Genomic DNA, 25,894 nt, shown 5'->3' on the forward strand with positions numbered 1-25,894 from the left:
ATATCTTGTTATATATCAGAAAATATTATTTGGACACATATAGTGAAAAATATATTTTGTTATAAATAAATAAATAATTATGATTGTAATAAGTTTTTAGGATATTATGGAGAATACTATTTATTTTTCATAAAAGAATGATTTTACACAATTCTCTCAAAAACCAAGATTAGTACTGGATAAAAACACCAAAATGACATACAACCAAAGCTATAATTAAACAGCACTTTTATAACAAAATATTGTGATTTCTATTCTTTCCAATAGGTTGAAATACCTGTAAACAACTTAAATGTAGGTCAAACAGGGTCAAAGGTCAACTTTAACAAAGTTACGTGATATCTCGTGTTTGGCATAAATCCAAGGGTTGAATACACTTGTATGTATACAAAAGACCCCTTAGGCTGACAATGATTTGAAAAGCAGTAAAATCAGCTTGTCATGCAGCCATTGTAAACAGCAATAAGGAAATGCATACCCCCGGTATATTTTATATTGTTGATTTTCGCTTCCCTAGAGAGTACTACAATTTACACCCCCCCCCCCCCATTCAATATGGCTGCATTCAACATTTCCCTCCCAATTGTATTTAATGACGATTTCTTTCGCTGTTCTATCTATTTGGAGATCTACAAGAATTAAAAGTCAGTGTAAACAAAGTCACATGATACCGAGGGTTTGACATAAATCCAAGAGTATACAGAAGACCCCTTAAGTTGACAGTGATTTGAAAAGCATTGAACCCATGCAGCCATTGTGAATACCAATAATGAAGAAAATACATATTGTGAATTTTCACTATGCTAAGGAGTGAAATCAATACAACTAACGTTACTACAATGGCTATGGCTGCATCCAACAAGTCTCTCCTAGACGAAGTTACTGAGGATTTCCTCAGCTGTTCCATCTGTTTGGAGATCTACAAGAATCCTAAGGTTCTACCATGTCTTCATACATTCTGTCAGCAATGTTTGGTAACTTTTAAGGCTAAATCTGGGGGTGTTTTGAAGTGTGCAACATGTAGAATTCAGTGTGACACACCCATCCAGGAACTGAAGTCCAATTTTTTTTTAACAAGCCTACTTGACACATTCCAGAGACAGAGGCAGCCGAGTACTGACCATCCACCAGTGTGTGAAACATGTCAAGAGAAGACAGCAACTCACAGGTGTGTAGATTGTCCTCTGTTTTGCTGTGATGTATGTGTTACTATCCATGAACGCATTCCAGCACTGCGTTCTCATGAAGTGCTTACAATTGACAAGTACAGAGAGATACAATCTAGGGGTCATCTAAAGGTACAGTCCAAAGTTTTCTGCAGTGTCCATAAAGACAGCCAGCTGAAATTTTACTGTGACACTTGTCAAGTACCTGTATGCAGTGACTGCACCATAGTTAAACACAGAGTTCCTGAACACGTACATAGAGATTTACAGGAGGTAGCAGATGAGTATAAAACACAACTGAAGGAAATGTTAGGACAGTTAAAAGTCAAAGAGAAGCAAGTGAAAGAAGAAAAAGTAGCAGCTGAATCTACAAGAGAAGAAATCAGAAAGCAGTGTGAGGCAGAGAAAGAGAAAGTTAAGAGAAGGACAAAGGAAGTGATGGAGAGAGTAAAGAGAGAAGAAAAGATGCTTATAGATGCCTTGGATGAAAGTGCTAGGATGGGACTGAAAGATGCAGCAATGAATATCAATGATTGGGAATTTCACCATGGCAACATAGTCAGCACACATCATTATCTAGAAACACTGGTGCATCATGGGAATGCTGTACACTTACTATCGACCAAGCCGGAAACTACAAAGCGCATAAAAGAGATGGTTGCTATGGAAACAATACCACCAATCAGTCATGATATCATTGAGTTCCAGCCCAGTAGTGACTTTGCTGCACATGCATTGATAGGAGTGATCAAATGTGATGTCTGTCCATCCAAAAGTACAGTTGAAAACATTCCAAAACAACTTGTGAAAGGTGTACCTGTCAAACTGCTCATCACAACCAGAGATTCCAGAGGAAAACAAATCATTCCCCGTCAAAATATCCAAGTGAAAACAAAGACCCCTGGTGCATCATGGGAAAACATTGACATTACAGACAATAACAATGGGACATATCATGTGATGATAACAGGAAAAACAGAACGAAAACAGCAAGTTGCCATGACGATTGGTAACGAACATATACCAGGATCACCATTCCATATTCCTCTTATCAGAGGATTAGTACAGACAGTGGGAAAAGCAGGAAGTGCAGGACAGCTCAGCGATCCTGTGGGAATAACCATAAATAAACATGGTGACTTTGTCACAGCTGATAACAACAGAGTGACTATGCATGACAGAGATGGAAATTACAAACAATCATTTACATTCACTGGTCAGTTTGCAAAGACATTCACACCATGGGATGTAGTAATATCAGATGATAATGAATACTTTATGACAGATAACAATAACAAACAAGTAGTTGTGAGTGATGAATACGGAAAGTTGATTAGAAAGTTTAGAAGCTCTCAAATTGATGAACCATGTGGAATTGCAATTAATCCTGTTACTAAGAATGTGTATGTGAGTGAGTCGAGTAAGGATTGTATTAGAAAGTATACCCAGAGTCGTGTGTATATTAAGTCATTTGGGAAAAGTGGAAATCTGCAAGGAAAGTTCAATTCACCTTACTTGTTAGCTATTAACAGTAAAGGGATGGTATATGTGCCAGATTATTTAAACCACCGTATTCAGGTATTCAATTCTGATGACCAGTTTATGTTTGAATTCTCTTCCACTGGTGACAGTACAATGAGATGTCCCATAGGAGTGGCTGTAGATCGGAATGATTATGTATATGTAAGCAGTAATCATAAAGTCACTAAGCATGACAGCAATGGTCAGTTTATTTGCAGGATTGATAGTGACAAGGATGGACTGAGTTGGCCCCATGGTGTAGCAGTGTGTAATGATGGTAGAATAGCTGTAGTGGATTACAACAATAAATGCATCAAAGTGTTTGTAGAGTGAAGCTAATTTTTAAAGTTGGAGTAAATTGGAATCCACTGCCAACAAATAAGCTTCACACTAGATGTACTAACATGTCAAGGGCAGATAAAAGTAAGGGTGGGTAACATTCTGAAAAATCTTGTAATATGAAGTAATACGCAGTGAGGAGTGTTTCTCTGTATATGAAACACTGCATGAATTCATATGATGTAATAGTTTGTCACATTTCACACCAGTCATTAGCAGAAGCAGTAAGGAACCAATCAGTATAGAGCTAATGAAACCGCATCTTTGGTTGCCAAGGGAAATGCATAAAATTGTATAGACCATGAATTAGGACCTGTTGGATTAATACAGTGTATATGAATTAATCAGGTGCTGTTTAATTATACTTACCACATTATTAATGATATGATGTAAACACTGTATCCCAAGAATTTTATTTTCAATCTAAAAAAATGCAAAATCAGAAAATCATTAATTAACACATGTAATTAAATAAAGAAAATGAAATTATTTAAACAATCAATAAATTAAGCTTGTAGTTTTTCATCTATGTCACCTGTACCTTGAGATCCCACCCCTCATGCTGCCTGATGTGTGTACAAAAAGCCCCCTGGTGATTAAAAAAAACATCAGAGGCAAAGTACCATATTTGATCTAATAGCAATGCACCCCAAACGAGGGCAAAGCCCAAAATGCTTGTTTTGGTTGCAACTCATAGTCATCACACTTGTTCACAACAGGTCATTTATTGCATGCACTTCTAATACAACAAATATGGTAGTTCAGGAATATTTTAAACACATTTTGAACAGGAATATGGTTTCTACAATTTACCTGATAGTCATCAAGAAACAGCAATGCTGATGGAAATATTCCATCTAAATGATCACCAAGATAGGGATGCTAAAAAGACATCAAGAATTGTCAGTAAGATAGAGGGTCATCTGGGAACAACAATTCTGTTGGAAATATTCGATCTGAAAGTCACTAAGATAGGGATGCTCAATAGGAAGAAGAATTGTCAGTGAGTTCGGCCAAGAAACATCACAAGTAATTGTGTTTCTATGGAAATGTTGATTTTCTGACAAAGCATTTTTATAATAATGAATTTCTACACTGAAAATTCAAAAATTTAATGTTATTTTGTATTCTAAAACACTTCAATGTGGTTGAAATTTTCGATGATTGCCAAGATGGTCAAACTCAATAGCTCTAAAAACTTATGCATGACCCCTAAAGGTCACACATCCTGGCATTTTCTGGGGTATTATTGTCCAATATTTTCAACTGTTTTTGAACTTTGAACAATGACAACTACTTGCATTATAGAAAGAAATAGTTGAGAAACTCACTTTGATAGTGAATCTATACCCCCAGACATACCAGGATGTGCGACCTTTTGGGGATCATCCTCCCAATATTTGTGGCACAAAATTTTACAACTTTTTGCATTTTTCTACAATTTTTGTTAATTTTAGTCAAAATGGACATAATTACTAACTGACTGACAAGATTAAGTGATCACAAAACAGTTGTAGAAAAAAGCCCCCTCCAGTGGTGGTATGAAAAAAGTTTGAAATTACCTTAACATGGAAAAGACACCATTTAAAGATGTGACGACTTGAAAGATCAACTTTCCAGGTGTCTCTTGTTAGATGTTGTCGTAATTTGATAAGAATTCTACCATAAATGCCTTTTCTAAAAATAGCCTTGGAATCTTCATCTTCTGGGGTTCCTCGAAACAGTTGCTGTATAGAAGAACTATGGCAGTATTGACATAGCAGATCCTGAAAAACTAGAGAAAAAAATAAGTTAAATCTAAAAATGTGAAAAAAAAAAAAATCTAGAAATATTATTTAATTTAAAAAGAAATAATTTAATCTACAAAAAAGTTAGATTTAAAATAATAATTTAGATCTAATAAAAATTAATTCGAATCTATGAAAAAAAAAATCTAAAAAAAGAGATTAAATATCGAACAAGCAGCGTCTCAGCTGAGATAGCTCTGCTGTTAGCAATGCACATTTCAATTAAAGAATGTACAATATCCAAATGTACAATATCAAAGCAATCAGACTTGCGGTTTTCAACAAGACAAAAATATCCCTTTTTACCAAAAGTGACTAAAATTATTCATCAAAACTCGAAAATTGAAGATATCATCACAAAACAAGCAAATCTGAAAAAGGTCTACCTGTAGAGGCTATATGAATAGTATAAAGAAAGATTATCTAGAAGAAAAATTAAAAAAAAAATCTAAAATGATAGTTGAATTTTAATAAAATAATTTGAATTTATAAAAAAATTAAATCTAAAATAATAATGAAATTCTAATAAAAATAATTTGAATTTAAATCTAAAAAAATAGTTTAAATATACCAGTATGAAAATATAATTCAAGTCTGAAAAAATTCCCCCTGCCCCCAAAAAATATGATGAGAATATCACAAAGTACGTATGAAGGCAGTAGAGTCTTGTGACAACCTTATTATGATTTATCTATGTCCTGTTTGAAGTAATAGTTGTCATTTCAAAATGTCAACAAAAAATGTTTTGAATTGTACAAACTATTGCATTCTGTACAGCAGCAATAATTCTACATTCAACACTCAACTTTTTAACATTTTCTGACTTTGAAAATAAACATGTAATGAATATATAATCCCATCTAAGTCTAAAATAAACCCAAATCAAAGTTTGAAAGAGAGGCTCATTTTATCCTCATTCTTTTGGTGCAGTCTTTACCTAATGATCGTTGTCTTGTGATTTCATTACTCCAGTAATGAATATATAATCCCATCTAAGTTTAAATTAAACCCAAATCAAAGTTTGAAAGAGAGGCTCATTTTATTCTCATTCTTTTGGTGTAGTCTTTACCTAATGATTGTTGTCTAGTGATTTCATTACTCCAGTGATGAATATATAATCCCATCTCAGTCTAAAATAAACTCAAATCAAAGTTTGAAAGAGAGGCTCATTTTATTCTCATTCTTTTGGTGCAGTCTTTACCTAATGATTGTTGTCTTGTGGTTTCCTTACTCCAGTGATGAATATATAATCCCATCTAAATCTAAAATAAACCCAAATCAAAGTTTGAAAGAGAGGCTCATTTTATTCTCATTCTTTTGGTGCAGTCTTTACCTAATGATTGTTGTCTTGTGATTTCATTTCTCCAGTGATGAATATATAATTCCATCTAAGTCTAAAATAAACTCAAATCAAAGTTTGAAAGAGAGGCTCATTTTATTCTCATTCTTTTGGTGCAGTCTTTACCTAATGATTGTTGTCTTGTGGTTTCATTACTCCAGTGATGGATTTCAGCATGTCTGGCACTCAGTATCATAAAGTCAGCAGCATTTGTACGAATAAAACTCTTATTAAAATGTAACTGTTCATCATCATCAGAAAGCGCACATAGGTGATTGAGTACGACAGTAAACGTCTTGAAAACAAAGGATGCTTTATTTGGAATGTATTTAATGAGATCCTCTGTATCAACTGGGAAGGAAAAAAAATATTAACATAAATCGAGTAACATATTTACACACCACTACCTTATAAGGTAATCATTTGCATATTTACATACCACTACCTTATAAGGTAATAATTTGCATATCTACATACCACTACCTTATAAGGTAATCATTTGCATATCTACATACCACTACCTTATAAGGTAATCATTTGCATATCTACATACCACTACTTTATAAGGTAATCATTTGCATATCTACATACCACTACCTTATAAGGTAATCATTTGCATATCTACATACCACTACCTTATAAGGTAATCATTTGCATATTTACATACCACTACCTTATAAGGTAATCATTTGCATATTTACATACCACTACCTTATAAGGTTATCATTTGCATATCTACATACCACTACTTTATAAGGTAATCATTTGCATATCTACATACCACTACCTTATAAGGTAATCATTTGCATATTTACATACCACTACCTTATAAGGTAATCATTTGCATATATAAATGCCAATACCTTATAAGGTAATCATTTACATATATACATGCCAATACCTTATAAGGTAATCATTTGCATATTTACATACCACTACCGTATAAGGTAATCATTTGCATAACTACATACCACTACCTTATAAGGTAATCATTTGTATATATACATGCCAATACCTTATAAGGTAATCATTTGCATATTTACATACCACTAACGTATAAGGTAATCATTTGCATATCTACATACCACTACCTTATAAGGTAATCATTTGCATATTTACATACCACTACCTTATAAGGTAATCATTTGCATATTTACATACCACTACCATATAAGGTAATCATTTGCATATCTACATACCACTACCTTATAAGGTAATCATTTGCATATCTACATACCACTACCGTATAAGGTAATCATTTGCATATTTACATACCACTACCATATAAGGTAATCATTTGCATATCTACATACCACTACTTTATAAGGTAATCATTTGCATATCTACATACCACTACCTTATAAGGTAATCATTTGCATATTTACATACCACTACCTTATAAGGTAATCATTTGCATATTTACATACCACTACCTTATAAGGTAATCATTTGCATATTTACATACCACTACCTTATAAGGTTATCATTTGCATATCTACATACCACTACTTTATAAGGTAATCATTTGCATATCTACATACCACTACCTTATAAGGTAATCATTTGCATATTTACATACCACTACCTTATAAGGTAATCATTTGCATATATACATGCCAATACCTTATAAGGTAATCATTTACATATATACATGCCAATACCTTATAAGGTAATCATTTGCATATTTACATACCACTACCGTATAAGGTAATCATTTGCATAACTACATACCACTACCTTATAAGGTAATCATTTGTATATATACATGCCAATACCTTATAAGGTAATCATTTGCATATTTACATACCAATAACGTATAAGGTAATCATTTGCATATCTACATACCACTACCTTATAAGGTAATCATTTGCATATCTACATACCACTACCTTATAAGGTAATCATTTGCATATTTACATACCACTACCATATAAGGTAATCATTTGCATATCTACATACCACTACTTTATAAGGTAATCATTTGCATATCTACATACCACTACCTTATAAGGTAATCATTTGCATATTTACATACCACTACCTTATAAGGTAATCATTTGCATATTTACATACCACTACCTTATAAGGTAATCATTTGCATATTTACATACCACTACCTTATAAGGTTATCATTTGCATATCTACATACCACTACTTTATAAGGTAATCATTTGCATATCTACATACCACTACCTTATAAGGTAATCATTTGCATATTTACATACCACTACCTTATAAGGTAATCATTTGCATATATACATGCCAATACCTTATAAGGTAATCATTTACATATATACATGCCAATACCTTATAAGGTAATCATTTGCATATTTACATACCACTACCGTATGAGGTAATCATTTGCATAACTACATACCACTACCTTATAAGGTAATCATTTGTATATATACATGCCAATACCTTATAAGGTAATCATTTGCATATTTACATACCACTAACGTATAAGGTAATCATTTGCATATTTACATACCACTACCTTATAAGGTAATCATTTGCATATATACATGCCAATACCTTATAAGGTAATTATTTGCATATTTACATACCACTAACGTATAAGGTAATCATTTGCATATTTACATACCACTACCTTATCAGGTAATCATTTGCATATTTACATACCACTACCTTATAAGGTAATCATTTGCATATTTACATACCACTACCGTATAAGGTAATCATTTGCATATTTACATACCACTACCTTATAAGGTGATCATTTGCATATCTACATGCCACTACCTTATAAGGTAATCATTTGCATATTTACACACCACTACCTTATAAGGTAATCATTTGCATATAAACATGCCAATACCTTATAAGGTAATCATTTGCATATATACATACCACTAGCGTATACGGTAATCATTTGCATATTTACATACCACTACCTAATAAGGTAATCATTTGCATATATACATGCCTATACCTTATAAGGTAATCATTTGCATATTTACATACCACTACCGTATAAGGTACTCATTTGCATATCTACATAACACTACCTTATCAGGTAATCATTTGCATATTTACATACCACTACCTTATAAGGTAATCATTTGCATATCTACATGTCAATACCTTATAAGGTAATCATTTGCATATCTACATACCACTACCATATAAGGTAATCATTTGCATATCTACATACCACTACCTTATAAGGTAATCATTTGCTTATATATATGCACCACTGCCATATGAGGTCATAGTTTGTGTAACTCAAGAATAATACATGTGTTAACCATTTCACTGCAATACCATATAAGGTAATAATTTGCATATCTATACAGCACTACCATATGAGGTAATCATCTGAATATTTATACATCATTATCATACAAAGTAATCAATTGTGTATCTATACACTATTGCCATATATGGTAATTATTACATACTTTCATCTTCATTGGTCTTTTCTGTTGGTAAATTAGCATACACTACTACCATATAAGGTAATTATTACATACCTTCATCTTCATTGGTCTTCTCTGTTGGTAAACTAACATACACTACTACCATATAAGGTAATGATTACATACCTTCATCTTCATTGGTCTTTTCAGTTGGTAAATTAGCATAATTAATGAGTGTGACCACCAGGTCATTGTAGGCTTCCAGCAACCTATCAGATTCCTCCGTACACTGTAACCAACATTGTTGGCTGGTTGCCAGAATAGAACAAAAACCTTCCAAAGTAGATTCCTGTAGTAAAAAAAAGAATGTAGGAGCAGATTTCTGAAAATTGAAGCACATATTTTTTTCTAAATGAAAGCATTTATAAAACATTTTAGGTTTTGTAATTTTTCAAGTTTCCATGTCATAAAAAGCATTATTTATTAAGATAAGCATTACACATATTGTTATTGTCAATTTAAATGTTACTAGTTGTTATATACAATATAATCAGAGCTTAACTCAACTCACTTTGCTTTAACTTTTTATGAAAACTTTCAATTTTTAAAGTAAGTATCAAATTTTATAAATAAATTCAACTTATTTTTTTGTAGTATTCATGTATGTTTTAATATGAGTGATATTTAGACAAATTGGTCTGGAAAATTTACATATATTGTAATTTTGAAAGCAAGGTAAGCTAGATTTAAAGCCTGCTAAAAAATGGAAAAATGTTAAGTCTAATATTTCTATTCCAGAAAAATATGAAAATATAATAAGCATAATGGAGTAATATTTTTTATTTTTCTATAAATCAAGATACCCATGAAACAAGTGTGCATTCAGCAATTGAGAACAAAATACAACAATTCCATTCACTTCATTTTTATAAATATTTATAAATTTCAATGTCAGTTGATTCCAATCAGCCAATCAATGAGTGCAGTGTGAATGATTTCATTTGTAAATATTCCAATGTCAGTCCATATCAGCCAGTAGTAAACTGTGGTTCAATTTCAAATATTTATATAATTGAAGGAATGTGTCAATAGTAAATAGAAAAGTTAATTGTTTTGTAGAATTTGTGATGATAATTTGAAAATATCAAAAATTTAATTAGCTGATCAAATATTAATTTAAGTCATACATGACGCCATTTTGAATCTCACTCAACTCACGCATAAAATTAAAATGATGCACACATCAGGTGATTTTCCATTCAATGAGAGATCTTGCGTAATCCGTGGATAGAACGCCTGTTGCCAAAAATGAATGATTTGATTTTAAACCTGAATTTCTGATATTCTTACTTTATCAAAATGAACATCATCGAATGAGTCTAGCATATTATTATTAAAACGTGGAAAAACTCAAAAAATAATTTTGCATTTGTTAAATCCCACGCAGCGTTTTGACGTCACTACATCTTGAATTCTGTTCAATTCACACATGAAATAATAACTCATCGCCCATAGTTCTTGTTCATGTTCAATGTTTTGTGCTGTTTTTATACATTAGTGCAGTTGTTGAAAATAATTCAAGTAATATTGTGGTTTATGATACAGAACCACTTCACCCTTAAAGTTGCTGGCGATTCTAAGTAAGAACACCCTTCCTCGGTATCGGTGATCTCTATTTACCTAAACTAAAACGGGGAGATTTATTAATCCTTGAGATCCTGGCTGTGTAACCTTTGACCCATGAACATTTACTAAATACCGTTTTACAACCAAAACTACAGCGTAAAAAGTTGAAACTAAAACAATCTAAGAATGCTGTTTAATAAAAGAATAGCTTACCAACTTCTCCGTGCATGTTTCTGAACTGATTTCCGAGATGACACACGTGATCACTTGCAGTCTTGTAAATTCCGCTGTCACTCGAGAAACAGCATTCGTTTGTTGTTTACATCGTCGTATTTCAATGGAAATTTGCTGACAATCGTCAACATCGTCAGTAGACATGATCATACTACAGTAAACACGATATGTTAAAAAATAGTTCAGTGGATACTCTCTTAAAGTGGTAAAAACTTCGGAAATGTGAAAATATCAAAATAAACATGCTCGCTCAATGTGCGCCGCCATTTTGAATAATAAAAACATTTGCACATCACCACTTGAGGGCGTTTATTTCAATATCCGCGAGTGGGCGTGACACGCGACATAGGGTGAGCATTTATGGGTGAGCGTAGAATAGAAAAAAATATTTTATTTGACATAAAATAAAAATATACGCAATATAACATCTAAGGCCAATTACACGAACAACATAAAATGGACACTGACAGATAAAACGTAAGTTTTACAAAACATAAAAATGTAATTCACAAAATTAGCAAAAAATTTCATAATGTAGATATCATTTGAATCTAATAATTTTTTACAAATTTGTCTTGTTTTTTTGTAATCTCAGAATGCTCTCATCATATTGTGAGATTATATCTTACAACTGAAAACGTGTATCTGATATTACTTGATGTTAAATTCTAGTAATGCATGTACTAGTACTTCATTATCGATAGTTCCGGTATTACAATGAATACAATTCAATCTGATTCCCCGCAACACCGTGACTGAATTTTTTTTCTCCCTCTGTCTGCTTGTATTTTTTGAAAAGAAATATTCCAGTCACCACGATGTAAAATTGTCGATCCCTTCACGGCACATTAATCACTCACGTGAACATAATACATACCGGCATATTAAAAACAGTTTATTATATTCATAATATTCATTTATTTTCACCCGTTAACTCGACAGACACTAGACAGATAGTTTTCTCTTCAAGGCTCTGCATATTTTCACTGAGCACATCTATACAGTAACAGGAACATTTTATTGCATATTTAAAAAAATATGTAAATTTTATTTTACTATGAATAAATTAGCGTACATTATAATTCGCGCGACATAAAGATTCAATTAATTATTTTTTCTAACTCTGTTAGTTATTTTTATTGACAAAGTATACTTCTGTTATATTATTTATATCTTCGCCATCCAAAGTCAGTTTATTCGGTCATCCCCTGACAGGAAACCAAGTTAATGGCCGGGTCTTGTTTAGAATGGTGTTTTTAAAGCGCCCTCTCTGGCAATTTGACATGCCGCTCTAAAGACGCGTCCAAATCAGCACCATGTATTTTACTGAGGTTAAATACCACTCTCATTCCCAGAGTTCCTTGCGGTTAGATCATATTAACATAAATAAAACTCTAAAAATAAAATTGGTCAAATACGTGATCTTTCGATTGAATCACGCGTAAATTGGTTTTATGTTTTCATCGAGTTCCCAAAATCGTGATTTTTTTACAGTGACCATATCATTTCATAATTTTCGACTACTGATAAGAAAATCAACCAAACATTGATCGATCAATCAATCTGTCATACAGGCAGTTAATCGATCATGTAAATACAGACAGGTTTTAACTGTATCCGTGCAATCTCCGAGGGAAATGCTGTAGAAGCAGATGTCTTGTCTCTCAGTCTATATAAACTCAAGTAACTAAAATAATATAGTTGTCTGAGATACAAAACAAATCTGACAACAAAATACAGTTTATTTCTCCTGGGTATTTGCTACGATAGAATTCGTTTTACAAAATACAGACATTGTTCGCGTTTGTTTATCTGAAGTAAATGGTTCCTGAAAAACTACGTCATTAATTGCAACGCACTATCACTGCCAGCAACAGACATACAGACAATGACGTCATATATCAAGCACACCCACTCTATTTGAGTGGGTGTGTCATTCAATGACCTGATAACTTGAGGGAGGAATACTAGTATTTATATCTCAAGACCGTCATTGGTCAGAACGCGGTCACGTGCTGGAGAATAAAACTTATTGTCTCATTTTACCACAGTCACTCTCCTGACTGTGAGTTTACAGACCTACAGACGGAATAAGGAAGTCCAAAGTTTGATTTATGTTGCATTTATTTATTCGTATAAAAAATTATTTAGTTACCTTATTGACGCTCAATATTCAGTTTTAATGACCGTGACCCTCAGATGAATTATTGACCGATGCGTATTTTCTCTTCGAGTTATTATTCACGAGCGCAATTGGTGTTGCAGTTCATTGAATTAAATTCACTAGTTTTTGAAGAAAACAACATAACCCTTTGTTAACTTTGCATATTCACATTTCACTATTACAACTCTAAAACTAAAGCTGTATATCACGTGAAATCACGTGACAACGAATGTATCACGTGATAGCGTTTAAAAATGCGTCATCCGTCCGTATACATAACAGTTCCAGGTCTTTACAGACGATCCCATTTATTTTAGATGGGTGATGAAGATAGACAAAGGCGGAGGATTATAATATATAATGATAATTGTATTAAAGTAACATCCCGGTGGAGAAGAACAAAGTTACAGAATTTTAAATACTTTAAAAAAATACATTAACAGAACTGAAGTACCAAAAATAGTTTCAAAAATACCAAAGTACCAAAAATAGTTTCAGATTAATTCATGTGCCCTGGACGAGTGTCGATGAGATAGGCATTGTGATTGGTAAGATGGTTTACAACTGTCATTTTGAGCTGGATGTTTTTTGTTTTTTTTAAATGTATAAATTAACCGTAATCACGTCAACGGTAATATGACAGAAATGTACTGCTCAGTAAAAATTCTAAACTTATTTATAATGCTTGATTCTTTCAGCAATCAAATGTATGTTCTTTTACTGCTTGTTTTAACAAGAACAATACAGAAACCGTTCCAGTCCATTGCTTAAGTGCTGATGTAACCCAGTCCCAGACTGTGTCCACAGAATGTGTTCAATTTTCAATGCTAAATAGATTTGCATACGGTCTTTTATTTTGTTTGTTTGTTTGTTTGTTTGTTTATTTTTTTTCAATAAAATAAAATATGGGAGAGTATAAATGGCGAAAGCTGGGTTACCGTGGTAACCGGAATTTTGCGATAATCCAGCCCTCGCTATTTACATACTCCCATGAAAAGACTGTGAGAAGTGTAAATGCAGACAAGACAAACATTACAAAATAATAAAAATATAATACAAATTCATTTTAAATCACATTTGCCGTTTATTATAAACATCACGGGAAATCGAGTATTCACTGTTTAGGGCTCAAACATTTGAAAACATGGAGGGGGGCTGAAAGACTATGATCAGTGCATTTTTTCGCGATGTTTTGTGTCTTTATTTTCATGTATTTTGCCAGTTAAAATGTTGTCCCGGCAAAACCTTGCATGCATTTTGTTCTCTCTGTGTCTAGTTTGTAACTCCCCCCCCATGATTTTAAATGGCCGACCCTCTTACAAGTTCTCATCAACAACATAATATGTTAAATTATGCAAGTCGAACTGCTGACCCAAATCTTACTCGATCTAGTTTAACGTGACGTTGTAACGAACTCATCTCAACTCTGGAATGAGGTGCTGAACTGTTCGAGTTACGAGCATCGAGTTACAAGCATCGAGTTACAAAACATCAAATTACAGAAATGACCACACCCATATTTTTGAAACCATGCCCAAATTACAATGTTCAATTAACAGTCAACAGAACTTCGAGTAACGGGCAATATACATGTTGTTTTTTGTTGAACGTCCACATTCAGTAACTCGAACTTTAAATAACAGTTAACCAAACTTCGAGTTGTGGGCAACATATATTTTTTGTTCTGTCTAACTTTCAAATTTTGTAACTCGAACTTGAATTAACAGTTATGAGCAAACCTGTGTATAAAGACCACCTGTCTGTAGTGACCACTTTTACACGGTTCCAAGGCATAACATATGGGCGACCTGTGTATAAAGAACACCTGCCTATAGTGACCACTTTTACACAATCCCAAGGCATAACATATGAGCAAACCTGTGTATAAAGACCACCTGCCTATAGTGACCACTTTCACACAGTCCCAAGGCATAACATATGGGCAAACCTGTGTATAAAGACAACCTGCCTATAGTGACCACTTTCACACAGTCCCAAGGTATAACACATGAGCAAACCGGTGTATAAAGACCACCTGTCTATAGTGACCACTTTCACACAGTCCCAAGGCATAACATATGGGCAAACCTGTGTATAAAGACCACCTGCCTATAGTGACCACTTTCACACAGTCCCAAGGCATAAAATATGGACAACCTGTGTATAAAGACCACCTATCTATAGTGACCACTTTCACACAGTCCCAAGGCATAACATATGCGCGACCTGTGTATAAAGAACACATGCCAATAGTGACCACTTTTATAGACCCGAGGCATAACATTTGAGCAACCTGTGTATAAGAACACCTGCCTATAGTGACCACTTGTACACAGTCCCAAGGCATAACATATGTGCAAACCTGTGTATAAAGACAACCTGCCTATAGTGACCACTTTCACACAGTCCCAAGGCATAAAATATGGACAACTTGTGTATAAAGACCACCTATCTATAGTGACCACTTTCACAGTCCCAAGGCATAACATATGGGCAACCTGTGTATAAAGAGCACCTGTCTATAGTGACCACTTTCAGTCCAAAGGCATAACATATGAGCAACCTGTGTATACAGACCACCTGCCTATAGTGACCACTTTCACACAGTCCCAAGGCATAACATATGAGCAACTTGTGTATAAAGACCACATGCCTATAGTGACCATTTTCACACAGTCCCAAGGCATAAAATACGAACAACCTGTGTATGAAGAACACCTGTCTATAGTGACCACTTTCACACAGTCCCAAGGCATAACATATAAGCAACCTGTGTATAAAGACCACCTGCCAGTAGTGACCACTTTCACACAGTCCCAAAGCATAACATATGAGCAACTTGTGTATAAAGACCACCTGCCTATAGTGACCACGATTACAGTCCCAAGGCATAACATATGGGCAACCTGTGTATAAAGACAACCTGTCTATAGTGACCACTTTTAGACAGTCCCAAGGCATAACATATGGGCAACCTGTGTATAAAGACAACCTGTCTATAGTGACCACTTTTAGACAGTCCCAAGGGATAAAATATGGGCAACCTGTGTATAAAGACAACCTGTCTATAGTGACCACTTTTAGACAGTCCCAAGGCATAACATATGGGCAACCTGTGTATAAAGAACACCTGCCTATAGTGACCACTTTTAGACAGTCTCAAGGCATAACATATGGGCAACCTGTGTATAAAGACACCCTGTCTATAGTGACCACTTTTAGAAAGTCCCAAGGCATAACATATGGGCAACCTGTGTATAAAGACAACCTGTCTATAGTGACCACTTTTAGACAGTCCCAAGGCATAACATATGGGCAACCTGTGTATAAAGACAACCTGTCTATAGTGACCACTTTTAGACAGTCCCAAGGCATAACATATGGGCAACCTGTGTATAAAGACAACCTGTATATAGTGACCACTTTTAGACAGTCCCAAGGCATAACATATGGGCAAACCTGTGTATAAAGAACACCTGTCTATAGTGATATATTTATAGAGTTTCTGACAATATTATAGTTATTTGCTCAAGTAATCAGATATTTCACAACCCAAAATAATCAGAATAATATTTAAACAGACACAAAGATAATTAGAATTTGAAATTACACACAAATTACATGATTTTAACCATTTTATTAAATTTTAGTAGCTAAACTATTTACATACAAAACACTGGATTTGAAATGTACATGATTTTGAGACACACAGACACAGTCAGTTACGAGGCGAGCACACAAAATTGTGGGATAATTTTGAAATATTCACTTGATGTAAATGTAGTTGGAGATGTCATCTTTCATTAATGCATAACTTCAAGGCCATTATACATGTATCTTCAATGTGATTGAGGATGGCATCTTCATTTGCATAACTACACAACTATTTGTGATGTCATTGAGCTTATTTACATAAATCCACAACTGTTGATGCAGTCATCACACATTCACTAATATATTCCTTTTACTCATTCATAAAGAAATCACAGAAGCATCTATTTGTTGGTTTCCATGGTTACAATCCGATAACACAAAACCAATGAGTCTTAACACAGTTTCATTATCTGTGACTTTCATAACTTCTCTTAATTTCTGTTCAACCTCAAGGCAACATCGCCATAGCAACACTAAACATTCAGTGCAGCTATCCAGAATTGCTTGATTCACTGAAATTAAATTGAAAATTGATCATAAAATAAAAACTGTAAACAGAATAAAATTGACATTGTCACGCACTAGATGACGTAACACATGTTGAAAAGTTCTGATGACAGACACAAAATATCAAACGATCTTTCATTGTCAATTATTTTTCATTCATGCCTGCCCTTACATTTATCCGCCCTTGATATTACTGAATAACTCACCTATGTCTGCTGTTGTAGTCTCATCCACAGTGATGTCATATATCAATTTTAATGATTTCAATAATTCATCACATATCATCCTACATGCCTGCCCTTACATTTATCCACCCTTGATATTACTGAATAACTCGCCCGTGTCTGGTGTTGTAGTCTCATCCACAGTGATGTCATATATCAATTTTAATAATGATTTCAATAATTCATCACATGTCACCGTACATGCCTGCCCTTACATTTATCCACCCTTGTTATTACTGAATAACTCACCTGTGTCTAGTGTTGTAGTCTCATCCACAGTGATGTCATATATCAATTTTAATAATGATTTCAACAATTCATCACATGTCACCCTACATGCCTGCCCTTACATTCATCCACCCTTGATATTACTGAATAACTCACCTGTCTCAGGTGTTGTAGTCTCATCCACAGTGATGTCAGATATCAATTTTAATAATGATTTCAATAATTCATCACATGTCACCCTACATGCCTGCCCTTACATTTATCCACCCTTGCTATTACTGAATAACTCACCTGTCTCTGGTGTTGTAGTCTCATCCACAGTGATATCATATATCAATTTTAATAATAATTTCAATAATTCATCACATATCATCCTACATGCCTGCCCTTACATTTATCCACTCTTGATATTACTGAATAACTCACCTGTGTCTGGTGTTGTAGTCTCATCCACAGTGATGTCAGATATCAATTTTAATAATGATTTAAATAATTCATCACATGTCACCCTACATGCCTGCCCTTACATTTATCCACCCTTGATATTACTGAATAACTCACCTATGTCTGGTGTTGTAGTCTCATCCACAGTGATGTCATATATCAATTTTAATAATAATTTCAATAATTCATCAATGCGACAGGATATTCTGGTAAGATTCAAAGAGAAGCGTGTCACGATTTGAATTTTCTTTTTTTTGTTGATGATTCAGACTTTAACGTTGCACTCTGAGATCATTCATAATTATAAGGTCATGTGACTAAATATGTGAAATATGATGATCTGAATATGTATGACTTTGTAAATTATGACAATATACTAGTTTTGAGTTGCTGCATCGTCAGTTGTGCAAGAATTGGGGGGGGGGGGGTGATTTCTAGTTTCTGTAATTAATTTACTGGTTTCCATGGTTGCCAGCATTCTAATGAGCTATCAACTGTTTATGCGGTAAATCACCCCCCCCCCCCCCCCCCCACCACCACCACCACCACCACACAGACTAATTGGAATGTTTTTACACCGGAGGCACAAGTTTCTATGGTAACAGCAGAACACAAAATTTGTCTATTTTCAAGAATTTATTTGCTTTTCTGTTGATTCACAAAAATTTAACTCAACCAGTATTGTGAATTATGGTCATAACAAGTACAGTACTTAGAGATTAAACAGGCCCTGTACAGTTAATAAGATTAATGTTTTATTGACCAGATTTAGTATGAAGCTCTGAAAACAGGACCTGGACGGTTAATAAGATTAAAGATAAATTGAGTCAGTATGATGAAGAGTTACATAATTCCTACAAGTCATGCATATTTCAAATGAAAGTCCAAACACCCTTATAAAAAGTTGGGGGTGATCTCAGAGTATAACATTAAAACTAACGTATCACCATAACCATAGGTTTATGTGTGTGTTGAATTTCTAAAAATTTGACATAGAAATTGGGTCAGCTGTGATCTAAAATGTAATAAAATGCATTTTGAGGTAAAACAATTTAATATTTTTCGCTCACATTGTTCCAGCATAGTTGAGAGAAAAATATATTCTTAAAAAACAGACTGGTTTAATTCTACTGGTTTCCAGTTTATACTGGGTCAGCCCGGTTTATACAGGTTTCCTGTTTAAACCTGGTCAGACCAGTTTGAACCATTATCACTATACCTTGGCCATGTTTCTCTGATTAGCATATTCAATAATTTTAATATGTGTAACCTAGCAACCTCATCAGGGCCGTCATAGACTTCTAAGTATTGTGCTATAATCCGAAATAATCTCTGAAATAAAAAAAAAAATATTGAAAATAAATTTCATAAATTTCTCACAGTGAACAGCTACATGTAAAATTTTTGTATCTTGTTGCCAGGGTCAGTAAATGCAATAATAACCTCCATGGAGATGACTATTTAAAACTTTCATGTCTTGTTGCCAGGGTCAGTAAATGCAATAATAACCTCCATGGAGATGACTATTTAAAAGTTTTGTATCTTGTTGCCAAGGGTCAGTAAATGCAATAATAACTTCCATGGAGATGACTATTTAACACTTTTGTATCTTGTTGCCAAGGTCAGTAAATGCAATAATAACCTCCATGGAGATGACTATTTAACACTTTTGTATCTTGTTGCCAGGGTCAGTAAATGCAATAATAACCTCCATGGAGATGACTATTTAACACTTTTGTATCTTGTTGCCAAGGGTCAGTAAATGCAATAATAACCTCCATGGAGATGACTATTTAACACTTTTGTATCTTGTTGCCAAGGGTCAGTAAATGCAATAATAACCTCCATGGAGATGACTATTTAACACTTTTGTATCTTGTTGCCAAGGTCAGTAAATGCAATAATAACCTCCATGGAGATGACTATTTAACACTTTTGTATCTTGTTGCCAGGGTCAGTAAATGCAATAATAACCTCCATGGAGATGACTATTTAACACTTTTGTATCTTGTTGCCAGGGTCAGTAAATGCAATAATAACCTCCATGGAGATGACTATTTAAAACTTTCATGTCTTGTTGCCAGGGTCAGTAAATGCAATAATAACCTCCATGGAGATGACTATTTAACACTTTTGTATCTTGTTGCCAGGGTCAGTAAATGCAATAATAACCTCCATGGAGATGACTATTTAAAACTTTCATGTCTTGTTGCCAGGGTCAGTAAATGCAATAATAACCTCCATGGAGATGACTATTTAAAACTTTCATGTCTTGTTGCCAGGGTCAGTAAATGCAATAATAACCTCCATGGAGATGACTATTTAACACTTTTGTATCTTGTTGCCAGGGTCAGTAAATGCAATAATAACCTCCATGGAGATGACTATTTAAAACTTTCATGTCTTGTTGCCAGGGTCAGTAAATGCAATAATAACCTCCATGGAGATGACTATTTAAAACTTTCATGTCTTGTTGCCAGGGTCAGTAAATGCAATAATAACCTCCATGGAGATGACTATTTAACACTTTTGTATCTTGTTGCCAGGGTCAGTAAATGCAATAATAACCTCCATGGAGATGACTATTTAAAACTTTCATGTCTTGTTGCCAGGGTCAGTAAATGAAATAATAACCTCCATGGAGATGACTATTTAACACTTTTGAATCTTGTTGCCAGGGTCAGTAAATGCAATAATAACCTCCATGGAGATGACTATTTAAAACTTTTGTATCTTGTTGCCAGGGTCAGTAAATGCAATAATAACCTCAATGGAGATGACTACTTAACACTTTTGTATCTTGTTGCCAGGGTCAGTAAATGCAATAATAACCTCCATGGAGATGACTATTTAAAACTTTTGTATCTTGTTGCCAGGGTCAGTAAATGCAATAATAACCTCCATGGAGATGACTATTTAAAACTTTTGTATCTTGTTGCCAGGGTCAGTAAATGCAATAATAACCTCCATGGAGATGACTATTTAAAACTTTCATGTCTTGTTGCCAGGGTCAGTAAATGCAATAATAACCTCCATGGAGATGACTATTTAAAACTTTTGTATCTTGTTGCCAGGGTCAGTAAATGCAATAATAACCTCCATGGAGATGACTATTTAAAACTTTCATGTCTTGTTGCCAGGGTCAGTAAATGCAATAATAACTTCCATGGAGATGACTATTTAAAACTTTTGTATCTTGTTGCCAGGGTCAGTAAATGCAATAATAACTTCCATGGAGATGACTATTTAAAACTTTTGTATCTTGTTGCCAGGGTCAGTAAATGCAATAATAACTTCCATGGAGATGACTATTTAAAACTTTTGTATCTTGTTGCCAGGGTCAGTAAATGCAATAATAACCTCCATGGAGATGACTATTTAAAACTTTTGTATCTTGTTGCCAGGGTCAGTAAATGCAATAATAACCTCCATGGAGATGACTATTTAAAACTTTTGTATCTTGTTGCCAGGGTCAGTAAATGCAATAATAACCTCCATGGAGATGACTATTTAGAACTTTTGTATCTTGTTGCCATAACATTTGGAAGTGTATTAACTATACATATAAAATATTGTACAATGCAAATCAATAATATCCCCATGCAGGACTTTATTTCTAATGGATTGAACAATAAATTAAGTATAGGTTATATGTAGAGGTGTTTATAGTGTGTAATGGAGAGTATTAATGACCTATCAATAGATCATTATTTATATAAGTATGTATTATAGGACAAGTATGTTTTAATACCTTGAAGTGTTTAACCACAGTAATGACCATTCTCTGTACAAATAAATGTAAATATTTTGTATACACCCTTCTGAGCATTATCTTCTGTTCAAACTCCATATTGGACAGTAAAATCTGAAACACATCATCATATTTATTGACCTGAAAAGTGAAAAGGAAATATTTGTCAGTGATTAGCATTCTGGCTGGTATTCAATAATCTGACCTTGTATTGACAGTTAATTACCTCACCAGACGAATATTAAACCGATTTGACTGGTATTGACTTGACCTCATTCATACTAACTTAAAGTGCCTGTGCAATGCCCACCCTCACGTTTCCCATTTTAGATCTGTGTCCCACTGAAATGGGCAGGTATTGATTTTGTTGTTGAAAATGATTACTCGTATCCAAGAAAATTTGGGATATTTCTCGTGTTGTAGCCACGCCCACCTATCCTGAAATGGTCGACTGTTTCCGGATTTCCGACTCTCGCCGAAAGTGCGCCACCAAATGCCAAAATGTGAGAGGAAGTCATACCCCTGAGCTGTAATAACACTGGTCATTCAGTATACTTTTAAACGATTTACATTTTTCAGTCGCCGTTTTTTTCTTTCTTTTTTTGTCTATTTTCTTTTTTTGAGAGAGAGAGTTTTTAGATGTTGTGTTGTGGGCAGTTGCAGTGAAATGTATAGTCATAGTGTAAGTATTCACACGTTTCTAATCGATCCGAAGGTTCAACATCAGTGGACGAAAGCCACTTAACCTCAGATTCCTTTTTTTTTTTGGAGAAACTGTCCTCGTCCATGAAAAAAACAACTAAGTTTAAAGAGAAACGCCGACAACATAAACCTGGCGCAACACTTTTGAAAGAAATAGATTCCGGACCATGATCACCGAGGCGGATATCAGAAGAGAGAGGGACGTCCGGCAAGTGTTTCAAATGAGTTGACTTTTTTGCGATCCTGATTATCGTTTTATAGAGACCATTTAGTTCCTGTTAAGTAAAAGGTAGCAATAATTTTGACAGTGACACGAAAACGAAGCGTCGGACAAACAGGAAATTACACAGCCCTTACACACTGCCAATTGTTTTCATTTTCGAAGGCTAAAAGTTTCTGAATTGTTTGGTGATTGGTGTTGAATGTCGAATTCACACCTCCATGCTTGCAGCTTGATCTGCGTAATAATTTATGAAATAAGAATCCGGGCTTGGTCAATGTGTTTCCACCAAATAAAGTTTTAATATGGTGTTATAATTATGATCACGCTAACTCGAATCCACTCTGAATTTATCTGTACGTGTGTCGATCTTGATTATTTTTGTTATCCAATTAAACGCCGCTTTTACAGACTGTAACGCACTTGCCCTCGTCGTGACCCGACGCGTTCACCTATTTCAACAAAATTTCAATTTATTTCCACGCGGCTGTCATTTATTTAGTAACTGTGATTTGTCGTTTTTTTTATTATTTTATAGTGATCACTATAGTCTAATGTTTACAATGTCAAAATATGTTCTCTTTAATTTTAATTTTAAAAGTTTTACTCAGACGATCGATGAAAAAGAACAGTGTAGTGACGTGCCTGGTGACCTGCTAAATAACGAGATAATTCCGACGTCAAATTCTCTTTTGTCCAGCGACAGTGTACAAACGTGCGCCGCTGATGATCAGCTACACCAGAACAGACATATTTCGCATCTAACTCAACCCCATGCAACAAAAATTGATACTATGTGTTCATTGAGGTCCATTCCTTCTCGACGAAAAAGTACATAAGTGAAAATTTAGTCAAAGATGAGAAAACTGCAGAAGAAATTTGCCTTATTTACACGTATCGGCAATGCAAGCTGCCATGCGACTTCCCCTTCTGACGTCACAAGGGGAATTTCTGTATGCAAATAAGAAGCTAATAAGGAGCCTCGTTTTAAAATACACAAAAATAAAGTTGCCGTAGATTGAGTTTAAAACACATTTTTTCACTTAAAAAAATAATTCATGCTTAGAAACATAAAAATTAATAATATTTATGTATCAATGGATCATTTTAGGCGTGAAAATAGCAGCCATTTCACAGGCACTTTAACATTGACATGACTGATATTGACCTGACCTGAGCTGGCTGATGATAACCTAATCTGAGAGATATTAACCTGACTTGACATTTATTGACCTGATTAATTAATTTGACTTGACTGGATTGATTATAAATTGATCTGACCGATATTAACTTGATCACATTGATATTAAACTGACTTAACTGATATTAACTTGACCTGGCTGATATTAACCGGGCCTCACCAATATTAATTTCATTTGACTGATACCAACCTGCAGTACCAATATATTAACCCATGTGACTAATATTGAGCTGACCTCACCAATATTAACCTGGCCTCACCAATATTAACCTCTCCTGACTGATACTAACCTAACAGTACCAATATATTAACTCATCTGACTAATATTAACTAGAGTTTACTGATATTAACGTTACCTTGTGTGGTTCATCAGTCTTGTGTGGTGACCTTTCTATTACACCCAGCAAGTCTACTAAACATGGCAGTAGTACTTCCAACATCACTACTTCCTGTGAATAAAGTTGTTTGTACAGTGCTTCATATATCACCATAGCTCTGCCATACCATTTCAGTTCTGTAGCATTCTGTTAGAAATAAATATTAATAAAATAAAATTCAAACTTTATTTATAATTTATTTTAAATTAGCAACATCTTGAATTAGCTAAATTACATATTTAATAGCTAAACTAAAATACCATATAATCTCAATTTAAAATACAATAAAAAAAATACAATAACTATAAAAAGGCTGGGTGCTGCCCCTCCATAAGCGGGTACCACAAAACTAAAGTCACACAAGGTCAAGGACTTCCTGGAAGAGTAAAAATGAAAGGGGGTGGTCATGGATAACGGCTGTCAAGCAAAGGGCATTGAAGAATGAAGTGATCAAAGAAAACCCCATGGCACTTATAAATTAAAATCCAGTGAATAATTAATACATTTACAGTATTTGTATATAGACCTACATGTATGGATCCATTGAGCTAACAATGCAGAAACTTTAAAAGAACAACAAATATTTTATATTTTGTTAAGTGGAAGGTTCCATCAAATAAACAACAAAAAACAATTAACAAATTTAGGCACCTGAAATCTGTTTCCATGGAAACAATGACTGTTGTTTGGCCACAGTGTTCAACCCAATTTACTCTGGCAGCCATTTTGAATTGAATTTCTTTTCAAATGCATACAACTGAGATTTCTAATTCAACTGGACTACCAATCAGAGGTAACTTAGCAACACTTAGAAAAGACCCCTTAGGCTGACAATAATTTGAAAAGCAGTAAAACCAGCTTGTCATGCAGCCATTGTAAACAGCAATAAGGAAATGCATATATTATATTGTTGATTTTTGCTTCCCTAGAGAGTACTACAATTACTCCAGCCATTTAATATGGCTGCATTCAACATTTCCCTCCCAGATGAAATTAATGATGATTTCCTTGGCTGTTCTATTTGGAGATC

General features: G+C 34.1%; 2 protein-coding genes across 2 annotated transcripts; one reads left to right on the forward strand and one right to left on the reverse strand.

The window, feature by feature from the left end:
- The first annotated feature begins 818 nt into the window (after window positions 1-818).
- On the forward strand, window positions 819-3,532 carry LOC146730016 (E3 ubiquitin-protein ligase TRIM71-like). Its single transcript, XM_085494310.1, has one exon. It carries the CDS (start codon window positions 840-842, stop codon window positions 3,018-3,020), a length of 2,181 nt encoding a protein of 726 aa, XP_085350436.1. The 5' UTR covers window positions 819-839; the 3' UTR covers window positions 3,021-3,532.
- A 13,641-nt stretch (window positions 3,533-17,173) lies between these two features.
- Window positions 17,174-25,587, reverse strand: LOC146730017 (TELO2-interacting protein 2-like). Its single transcript, XM_085494540.1, has 6 exons — window positions 25,516-25,587; window positions 24,844-25,011; window positions 22,365-22,505; window positions 19,833-19,945; window positions 18,731-18,819; window positions 17,174-17,722 (listed from the first exon to the last, which is right to left on the reverse strand). Exons 2-6 carry the CDS (start codon window positions 24,976-24,978, stop codon window positions 17,529-17,531), a joined length of 672 nt encoding a protein of 223 aa, XP_085350666.1. The 5' UTR covers window positions 24,979-25,011; window positions 25,516-25,587; the 3' UTR covers window positions 17,174-17,528.
- Between the last annotated feature and the right edge of the window lie 307 nt (window positions 25,588-25,894).

This window comes from Saccoglossus kowalevskii, chromosome 20 (assembly GCF_978046115.1).
Source record: "Saccoglossus kowalevskii chromosome 20, keSacKowa6.1, whole genome shotgun sequence".
Taxonomy (NCBI): Eukaryota; Metazoa; Hemichordata; class Enteropneusta; family Harrimaniidae; genus Saccoglossus; species Saccoglossus kowalevskii.